The following is an 11,249-nucleotide window of genomic DNA, read 5'->3' as shown; positions in this document are numbered from 1 at the left end:
ATTTAGTTTAAATGGCATGAACCAAATGGTATTGTTAAACTGAATTACATCAGTGTTTCATAATGCCATAAGTTCCTCAGAAATTAAAAAGAAAGAATCGAAATGCAAAACAAAGATTTTATTTTCATTCATGATTACTTTGGCTTTTTCAAGGAATGTAATGATCTAATATCAGGGCAGAAATGTAACCCAGGATCTAATAAAAGTTTACAAATTATTCACGGAAATAACTGCTGTAAGACTTCCTAACATTATCATATCCTGTTACAGTAATATTATAGCCATAACCTGATAGCAATTAAAACAATCTTGGTATTGTGTTACCTTGCTGTCATTTTGTCTCTAAGTTGGAAAAAAAATGGTCTTAAAGGGTTTCAATGACTATGGCACATTCCAACAGATGTTTTCTTGTTGAATTTATGTATATAAAATAGCAAATCAATAACAACACAATCCTGAGAAAAGACAATAGTAAAACAATAGTAAAACAACACCTTCTGCTAATGTATTGGCCATCAAAGATAACTTCTGTCGTATTTACCTCAGGAATTTTACTGAGATGCCTGAGGAAGTGTACCTTGATATCCAACAGGTGAATGGAATATCAGTCTATAGCAACTTCATTTTGTTATAAGTAAGAATTTGCGTCAAGTTCCTCATTATTTTCACTCTTTCACTGCATTATTTGGACATGTAAGGGAATTGTCCCATTCCAGATCTTGTTTTGAGATGGCTTTGTCTATAATATTTTCTAATGGAGAAACATGATTGGCATAAAAGTACAACAAAAATGTGAGAAAAGCAAATAGAACTGTCCAGCGCCTGGACCACTCATTTTAATTTGAATGTCTGGATGGATGACCAACCTGAATTCAGTGAAAGTTGTTGCAGATAATGGTGTGATCCATTGCTCAGCCTTGGCAGCTATCCTAACACTTATCTGAGCAAGGAAGTCTCACTTTTCTGCCCAGTTTCAGTTTCTTTTTTCACTGTCCTTGTTAAGTCCAGGAGGAGCAGGAATGATCCTTTCAAGATATTGAGGCCTTCCCTTCCTGGATTTTGATCCTTCACTTCAGGAAGGATCTCCTGGAATGACTTAACTCACACTTACCTTGTCTTTTGTGATTTGGAGATGTTGGTGTTGGACTGGGGTGTAGAAAGTTAAAAATCACAAATTACAAAGTTAGAATACCATGATAGAAGTGAAACTAACAGATGAACGGCTTGACAGACAATCAATTTTTCAATGCATAATTTCAGTTACATCACACTGTAAACTTTTGCTATAAATTCTATGTGTTAGGGTTGAGGCGTCCACTACCACCTGATGAAGGAGCGAAGCTCCGAAAGCTAGTGTGCTTCCAATTAAACCTGTTGGACTATAACCTGGTGTTGTGTGATTTTCAACTTTGTCTTTTGTGGGTCATCTGATTACATATTGACTGGGTGGCCATTTCCTCCCCCATCCCTTATATTCAGGGTGAGGTGGGTCTCAAGTATTTTCAGTGAGGCTTTGGAATTAAAAAACTGAGGGCCTGTTTTCTTTTGCAGAGGATGAGCTACTGCCCACTCCCTTGAAACCTGCCTGAATGTGGGTTTTGTTTAGAAGCAGCCTTCTCCTTGCTGTGGCAAAAAGAAAGTTAACTGAGTAATATGTCAAGTAACTTAACCTCAAGATGTTAAAAAGAATTTGATCGCTTTCTTAAAATTAAGGAGAAGATGTGGAATCGTTTAAATGAGAAATACTAAATTCTAAGTATTTCCTGCAACATGTATTTTCTCCATTAAAATAAAGCCATTACAAATTTACCAATTCTGATTAATCGTTTGCCTCCCAGCTCTTTATCATATTGGCATAACCTTCTACTGTACAAGCATGGATGCTGCCACATGAGACAGTCTGGTAAATTAGCTTCCTCAGGCATCTCAGTAAAATTCCTGAGGTAAATACGACAGAAGTTGTCTTTGATGGCCAATACATTAGCAGAAGGTGTTGCTTCTGAGCCCAAATAAGGTCGCACTCTCTGGCAAAGCTTACTCAAATGCTTCAAGCTTACTGTTTGACAATTAGCACTGCAGTTGGCTTTCTAATGAAGAGATACTGTAGCATCTGTTTTTACAGTAATGAGATTACTTAGTCAGATAAGTATAAGGTTTTGTGCTTAGAGCTCTCATGTTACCCACGTACGCTTCCAATGTGTGACGAAGTCATCTTTAATTCAAATGCAGGCAATACTATTTTCCAGACCAAGATGTTGTGTGGGTCTAGGAGAAAATGTAAAAAAGCAGCAAAATTAGAAGAGAACAGACCAATGGAGAACGGGGTTACTGATGAAAATCAAAAGAGTCCCATGGTACAAGGACAAAAGCAGGGTACAGCTGACTCTGGGCTTCCTCCTGCTCCTGCATCTCCTCCTCCCCCTCCTGCTCCACGCGTTAGGCCCAGGCTGATATTTCACACGCAGCTGGCTCATGGCAGTCCGACTGGCAGGATCGAAGGCTTTACCAATGTTAAAGAACTGTACACCAAAATCGCAGAGGTCTTTGAGATCTCACCAGCCGAGGTGGGTATAGCTGAGAGAGTAAGCTGTCATTCTTTATTAACGTTTTACTTCAATACTTTGACTGCTCGAGTTAAAAGGAAATTCTTTTATGTATGCAAGACCTGTACAACATAAAAACATGTGAGGAGTTTCTTTCTGGAGAGTGGTATAATTGTATGCTAGTTAGATTTTTGAACTTAGACCAAGTATCCAACATCATATAATCAAAATGTTATGAATGTTTCATATAGATTTTAAAACCTATTTTGTGTACAAAAATTTGTAATTTTTTTACCTTGGCAAATTATTGCTTAGCAGGTATGATTAATATTATTGAATATATGATATTCCTCTATCCATATGGTGGAGTTACCATAAAAGAAACAGACTAATTTATGTGTTCAGAATGTGTCAAAGAAATGCTGTATGAGTATATTGGCTTACAGATTCTTATTTTGGGGAAATTATGGTATCAAAACTATGATTCTGAATCTGAAATTTGTGTCATGATGAGTTATTCTGTAGGCTCATTGTGTCATTAGTACTATTTGCTTTCCCATCCGTTTCGGTGTCCTCTGTAAACTTAGCTATATTGCATTCACATTTCTCATCCAAGTCACATTGTCAATAATTGTGACACCAGCAGTGATCACTGTTGTTGCCTTCCTGAAAATGCCCCTCTCCCCATTCCAACTGTCTTCTACTAGTTAGCCAATCCTCTATGAAGGCTATTATACTACACCCAAAAACATGACCTCTTATTTTATGTTGCCTCATGTATTGTATCTTATTGAATACCTTATGGAAACCCAAATATATATGCACTGGTGCCATTGCCTATCTTGATTGTTACCTCCTCAAATCATTCAAATAAATTTGCCAAGTGTGATTTCCATCATAAAGCCATGTTGACCCTGCTTTATTAGTATTACATCCCTTATAATAGACTCTAACTATTTCCTTATAACAGACATGAACATAACTAGAATGGAGCTACTTGTTGTGTATCTCCCTCTCTTTTTGAATAGGGTGATGCATTGACAGTTCTCCAATACTCTGTAACTTTTCCAGATCTAAGGATTCTTGGAAGATTACTAGCAATGCATCCATAATCTCCATAGCTACCTTTTATAATATCCTAGAATGCAACCCATTACACTTAGAGCCCAGTTTCCCTGATACTTTTTAACTCGTGATAGTTATTGTATTTAGTTCTCTCCCACCTTTTTTCCCTTGATTATTTATAAGTTGTGGAATGTTACTAGAGTCCTCTACCATAAAAACTGATGAAAGTATTTATTAAACTACTCTGCTAATTCCTGATTCCCCATTTTTATTTCCCCAACATCATTCTTTAAGGAGCCTGTGATCACTTTGACCTCTGACTTCCTTTCTATATATTTAAAGAGGCTCATAATTTTCTTTTTTATATTAGGGACTAATTTACGACCAAAGTTTATTTCCTCCCTTTTTCTTCCTTGATCTTGTTTTTTAAAACTTTCCCTATCCTTTGGCCCTACCGATCTCAGCCAGAGCATAAGTTTTGTTCTTTCAGTTTGGCACTATCCTTAACTTATTAATCATGGTTAGTTTATCCCCTTCCTAGAATCCTTCTTCCTCTTGGGATAAATATTTGTCGAAGTCGCAATGTCTGCCACTGTTTGTCAGCTGCTTTTCCTCAAAGCTCCTTTCACAGTCCACTCCACCAAACTCTGCATTCATTCCTTTGTAATTACCCTAATTTGAGACCATAAGACCATAAGACATAAGAGTGAAAGTAAGGCCATTCGGCCCATCGAGTCCACTCTGCCATTCAATCATGGCTGATGGGCATTTCAACTCCACTTACCCGCATTCTCCTCGTAGCCCTTAATTCCTTGTGACATCAAGAATTTATCAATCTCTGTCTTGAAGACATTTAGTGTCCCAGCCTCCACTGCACTCCGTGGCAATGAATTCCACAGGCCCAGCACTCTCTGGCTGAAGAAATGTTTCCGCATTTCTGTTCTGAATTTACCCCCTCTAATTCATGGGTCCTAGTCTCCTTGCCTAACAGAATCAATTTCCTAGCGTCCACCCTTTCCAAGCCATGTATTATCTTGTAAGTTTCTACTAGATCTCCCCTTAATCTTCTAAACTCCAATGAATACAATCCCAGGATCCTCAGCCATTCCTGTATGTTAGACCTACCATTCCATGGATCATCCGTGTGAATCTCTGCTGGACACGCTCCAGTGCCAGTATGTCCTTTCTGAGGTGTGGGGACCAAAACTGGACACAGTACTCCAAATGGGGCCTAACCAGAGCTTTATAAAGTCTCAGTAGCACAACGGTGCTTTTATATTCCAACCCTCTTGAGATAAATGGCAACATTGCATTCGCTTTCTTAATCACGGATTCAACCTGCATGTTTACCTTTAGAGAATCCTCGACTAGCATTCCCAGATCCCTTTGTACTTTGGCTTTATGAATTTGCTCACCGTTTAGAAAGTAGTCCATGCTTGTATTCTTTCTTCCAAAGTGCAAGACCTCACATTTGTTCACATTGAATTCTATCTGCCATTTCCTGGACCACTCTCCCAAGCTGTCTAGATCCTTCTGCAGCCTCCCCACTTCCTCAGTACTACCTGCCTGTCCACCTAACTTTGTATCATCGGCAAACTTTGCTAGAATGCCCCCAGTCCCTTCATCCAGATCATTAATATACAACGTGAACAGCTGCGGCCCCAACACCGAATCCTTTTGGACACCGCTTGTCACCGGCTGCCATTCCGAAAAAGAACCTTTTATCCCAACTCTCTGCCTTCTGTTAGACAGCCAATCCTCAATCCATACCAGTAGCTCACCTTGAACACCATGGGCCCTCACCTTACTCAGCAGCCTCCTGTGTGGCACCTTATCAAAGGCCTTTTGGAAGTCTAGATAGACCACATCTACTGGGTTTCCCTGGTCTAACCTACTTGTCACCTCTTCAAAGAATTCCAACAGGTTTGTCAGGACTACTCTCACCAGTATCATCTTCCGTTGTTATTTAAGTTTTGCATAGTTGTTTCTGACCTACAACTCACACTGAATACTAGATTCTATCATGTTAGGATCACTGTTTCCTAAAAGATGCTTTCCTCTGAGTTTGTTTATTAAACTTGCCTCATTACATATGCTGGATCCAAAATAGCTTGATCCCTGGTTGAATCCATAATTGTTGTAGGAAACTATCCCAAATACAGTATACTCTATGAATTTCGTCTTTTGCCAAACGTTGCCAATTTGATTTTCCCAATCTACATGATGATTAAAGTCACCACGAATAATTTATTGTCCTTTTTCCATTTCCTTACTATCTCCTGATTTATCTTCTGGCCTACAGTATAGCTACTGGCATAGGGCATATGGACTAGTCTCATCAGTATCATCTTCCCTTGTTATTTCTTATCTTCATCATTATGGGTTCTACAGCTTCCGATCCAAGAACATTTCTTGCTATTATACTTATTCCAGCTCGTACTAACAAGGCTATGCTTTCCTTCTTTTTGATAAGTCACACACTCCTGAATACAGTTGGTTCTGCTATAAGGTGGTAGTTCTGTTCTCGTGCAATCTTGTGTTGTAAGAAAATGGTGTAATAGCATTACCATTTATAGTTGGGGTTGGAATCACATTATAATCAATACATGCTTTAAAACTTTGCGCTTTAGAAACAATGTCTCGAATTCGTCAATCGTGTTATAGTAAATGAAATGTGTACTGCCTGTATTTAGTTTCCAGCTTTGTTCTCTGAAATAACTGCACAGGCCCCAGTGCCTCATTACTAAGCCATCCTTTATTTACACGTGCAGAGACATGGGCTGTGACCAGTTAGCTCAGAGCCAGTCCCCTCAGTGAGGAGAATCCTTAAGACTCCTGTTCATACCTGTCAGCCAGGGTTCCCCGATTTGCCCAGGTTATCAGCCCCAATCGAGGACCTCATATTCAATGAGACCCACCTGGTCCTCATGCCAATCACTACATTCTCATTTTATATATTTGATATCAGCAGCATTTGTTGCTCATCCCTAGTTGCTCTGGAAATGGATGGCTTGGTGTGCTGTGCTATTTCAGAGAACAATTGAGAGCAAATCGGATTACTGCAAGACTGGAATCATGACAGATTTCCTTCACTAAAGTCCATTAATGACCTAACTGGTATTTTATGAAGATTGACAAATCTGGATTTTTATTGAACACAAATTCCACCATCTAAGGTGGGATTCAAACTTGGGTCCCCCCAGAACATCACAAAAACAGAAATTGCTGGAGAAACTCAGCAGGCCCAACAGCATCTGCAGACCAAAGGGTCACTTCTCAAACAGGATTACTGGGCTCAAAATGCTAACTCCATTTTTCTCTCCACTGATGCTGCCAGTCTTGCTGAGTTTCTTCAACAATTTTTGTTTGTTTATGCTTATTGGGATTGTATTATAGACCCCCTAATAGTCAGAGGGAAATTGAGAAACAAACTTGTAATGAGATCTCAGCTATCTGTAAGAATAATAGGGTGGTTATGGTAGGGGATTTTAACTTTCCAAACATAGACTGGGACTGCCGTAGTGTTAAAGGTTTAAATGGAGAGGAATTTGTGAAGTGCGTACAAGACAATTTTCTGATTCAGTATGTGGATATACCTACTAGAGAAGATGCAAAACTTGACCTACTCTTGGGAAATAAGGCAGGGCAGGTGACTGGTGTGTCAGTGGGGGAGCACTTTGGGGCCAGCGACCATAATTCTATTAGTTTTAAAATAGTGATGGAAAAGGATAGACCAGATCTAAAAGTTGAAGTTCTAAATTGGAGAAAGGACAATTTTGACGGTATTAGGCAAGAACTTTCAAAAGCTGATTGGGGGCAGATGTTCGCAGGTAAAGGGACGGCTGGAAAATGGGAAGCCTTCAGAAAGGAGATAACGAGAATCCAGAGAAAGTATATTCCTGTTAGGGTGAAAGGGAAGGCTGGTAGGTATAGGGAATGCTGGATGCCTAAAGAAATTGAGGATTTAGTGAAGAAAAAGAAGGAAGCATATGTAAGGTATAGACAGGATAGATCAAGTGAATCCTTAGAAGAGTATAAAAGCAGTAGGAGTATACTTAAGAGGGAAATCAGGAGGGTAAAAAGGGGACAGGAGATAGCTTTGGCAAATAGAATTAAGGAGAATCCAAAGGGTTTTTACAAATACCTTAAGGACAAAAGGGTAACTAGGGAGAGAATAGGGCCCCTCAAAGATCAGCAAGGCGGCCTTTGTGTGGAGCCGCAGAAAATGGGGGAGATACTAAACTTGTATTTTGCATCAGTATTTACTTGGAAAAGGATATAGAAGATATAGACTGTAGGGAAATAGTTGGTGACATCTTGAAAAATGTCCATATTACAGAGGAGGAAGTGCTGGATGTCTTGGAACGCATAAAAGTCGATAAATCCCCAGGACCTGATGAGGTGTACCCTAGAACTCTGTGGGAAGCTAGGGAAGTGATTGTTGGGCCTCTTGCTGAGATATTTCTATCATCGATAGTCACAGGTGAGGTGCCGGAAGACTGGAGGTTGGCTAACGTTTAAGAAGGATGGTAAGGACAAGCCAGGGAACTATAGGCCAGTGAGCCTGACAACTAGTGGGCAAGTTGTTGGAGGGAATTGTGAGGGACAGGATGTACACGTATTTGAAAAGGCAAGGACTGATTAGGGATAGTCAACAAGGTTTTGTGCGTGGGAAATCATGTCTCACAAACTTGATTGAGTTTTTTGAAGAAGTAACAAAGAGGATTGTTGAGGGCAGAACAGTAGATGTGATCTATATGGACTTCAGTAAGGTGTTCGACAAGATTCCCCCATGGGAGACTGATTCGCAAGGTTAGATCTCATGGAATACGGGAGGACTAGCCATTTGGATACAGAACTGGCTCAAAGGTAGAAGGCAGAGGGTGGTGGTGGAGGGTTGTTTTTCAGACTGGAGGCCTGTGACCAGTGGAATGCCACAAGGATCGGTGCTGGGTCCTCTACTTTTTGCTACTTACGTAAATGATTTGGATGCGAGCACAAGAGGTACAGTTAGTAAGTTTGCAGATCACACCAAAATTGGTGGTGTAGTGGATAGTGAAGAGGGTTACCTCAGATTACAACAGGATCTTGACCAGATGGGCCAATGGGCTGAGAAGTGGCAGATGGAGTTGAATTCAGATAAATGCGAGGTGCTGCATTTTAGGAAAGCAAATCTTAGCAGGACTTATACACTTAATGGTAAGGTCCTAGAGAGTGTTGCTGAACAAAGAGACCTTGGAGTGCAGGTTCATAGCTCCTTGAAAATGGAGCCGCAGGTGGATAGGATAGTGAAGAAGGCATTTGGTATACTTTCCTTTATTGGTCAGAGTATTGAGTGCAGGAGTTGGGAGGTCATGTTGCAGTTGTACAGGACATTGGTTAGGCCACTGTTGGAATATTGCATGCAATTCTGGTCTCCTTCCTATCGGAAAGATGTTGTGAAACTTGAAAGGGTTCAGAAAAGATTTAAAGGATGTTGCCAGGGTTGGAGAATTTGAGTTATATGGAGAGGCTGAACATTCTGGGGCTGTTTTCCCTGGAATGTTGGAGGCTGAGGGGTGACCTAATACAGGTTTGCAAAATTATGAGGTGCATGGATAGGGTAAATAGACAAAGTCTTTTCCCTGGGGTCGGGGAGTCCAGAACTAGAGGCCATAGGTTTAGGGTGAGGGGGAAAGATATAAAAGAGACCTAAGGGGCAATGTTTTCACAGAGGGTGGTACGTGTATGGAATGAGCTGCCAGAGGATGGGGTGGAGGCTGGTACAATTGCGACATTTAAGAGGCATTTGGATGGGTATATGAATAGGAAGGGTTTGGAGGGATCTGGGCCAGGTGCTGGCAGGTGGGACTAGATTGGGTTGGGATATCTGTTCAGCATTTACGGGTTGGACCGAAGGGTCTGTTTCCCTGCTGTGCATCTCTATGACTCTATGACTCTATGTTTCAGATCTCCAACATCTGCAGTTCTTTGTTTTAGTCCCAGAACATTATCGGGGTCTTTGGATGACTAGTCTAATGTCAACACCACGATGCCATCACCGCCCTTGTTTGTGACCATATCTTTGTGATAGCATAAGGTCATGCTCATTAACCTCTATTTGTGCTATTAATTTATTGATTTTGTACATTCTGTGCCTTCTATTCTGGGTTTCATTTGCTGCTCTGCCATGCTGCAATGTTCTTTTGCTTTGTAAGCCATCATAGAATCATAGAAACCCTACAGTGCGGAAAGAGGCCATTTGGCCCACTCAGTTTGTTCTGACCCACCAAAGGGCATGTAGCTCTTTAGCTTTTTTGATTTGCCAGAACACTGGTCCCAGTAATACAGTATCTTGTTGGTTGAGGCTTATTTTCTGTGAGGACAATCTGTTCTGGGTGATTCAAGGTAAATAAAATATCAATACTATTCTTATGAAGAAATATTTATGAACTAATCATGCTGATAACTCTAAAATTGCAGATGGCAGTCAATGTCAATAATGATATATTTTGGCTTAAAATAGTGATAGCCATAATCATACTCTGAAGGGAAGTCAGCTCATCATTGTGGATGCTTTGAGAGACTTGAAGGATTCATGGAGCTTTGAAGACATGGCCTTGGCTTAATAATGTGTAAACGAAATCAAATTTTAGCTTTCACTTCAAGTGGTATATAAATGCCAAGACATATTTCTATAAAACTTTAACAATGGTACACAACTACCTGCAAGATCCCCTTCAGGCCATACACCATCTTGAGTTGAAAGGGTATTGCTGTTCTTTTAATGTCACATTATCAATGTTCCATAATCCCCTTGTCGACATCAATGTGGCAGCACCAACATCATAAATACTGCAATGGTTCAAGAAGGTGGCTCACCATCATTTTGTTCAGAAAATTAGGGACAGATTATAAATATTGGCTCAGCTGGTGACATCCAAATCTCTTAAAAAAGAATAATGTAAAAAAAAAGTACTGTGGGCAATACTGGGCTCCATGCTAAAGAAAGAATATTCAGGATTTAGAGAAGACAAAATTACATTAACTGTGATGCTGCATGGTGTGAGGAAATATAAACATAAAGAAAGATTTTTTAAATGGGCAATTTTTTCAATAGAATAACACTAATTACAGAGTGTTATACGATAACACAGGTATTTAAACTGTGAAAGATTGAATCAGGATAAATAGAAGCAGACTGTTTGCAGTAGATGAGAGGTCCACAAAAAGATGAAAAGTAAGAGACTTCGAATCATGTTACCCAACAGAAATTGCTGACTTTAAAAAAATTTTTAGCCTCATGCGTCAATTTTAATAGACAAAACCTTACGTACTCACTCAAACTTGCTTGACAGCTGCACATTCACTTAGACTGCATCGAACACCTTCAACATTCACAACTAAACAAAAACACTAACACACTCTGCTTTTCATCTTACCACTTTACTAACAAATTGAACAAAATGTTGAGAAGAGTACCCATACATGTTACTTGTCAAAATGAGAATAAGATCACTTTCCTACTAACAGTGACTGTTACTCATTTTCAATTTACTGATTTGAGTTTGAATTCAACACCACTGGCTTATCTATTAGCTGCATGGGACCTTCTGTAACTAACATCAGGTGAATAGACAATAGGAACAAATATTCTTGACA

The 11,249-nt window shown here is 39.8% G+C and overlaps 1 protein-coding gene across 1 annotated transcript in view; it reads left to right on the top strand.

The window, feature by feature from the left end:
• Positions 1–2,193: 2,193 nt before the first annotated feature.
• gipc3 (GIPC PDZ domain containing family, member 3) overlaps positions 2,194–11,249 on the top strand; it is an 82,169-nt gene continuing 73,113 nt past the window's right edge. Inside the window, exon 1 of the mRNA XM_072593588.1 lies at positions 2,194–2,564. Coding sequence (XP_072449689.1) covers positions 2,196–2,564 — 369 coding nt within the window. The 5' untranslated portion in view covers positions 2,194–2,195. The remainder of the gene's footprint in view (positions 2,565–11,249) is intronic.

This window comes from Chiloscyllium punctatum, chromosome 24 (assembly GCF_047496795.1).
Source record: "Chiloscyllium punctatum isolate Juve2018m chromosome 24, sChiPun1.3, whole genome shotgun sequence".
Lineage (NCBI taxonomy): Eukaryota > Metazoa > Chordata > Chondrichthyes > Orectolobiformes > Hemiscylliidae > Chiloscyllium > Chiloscyllium punctatum.
Note: the sequence above shows the minus strand (reverse complement) of the source record. Positions and strands in the feature narration are given on the sequence as shown.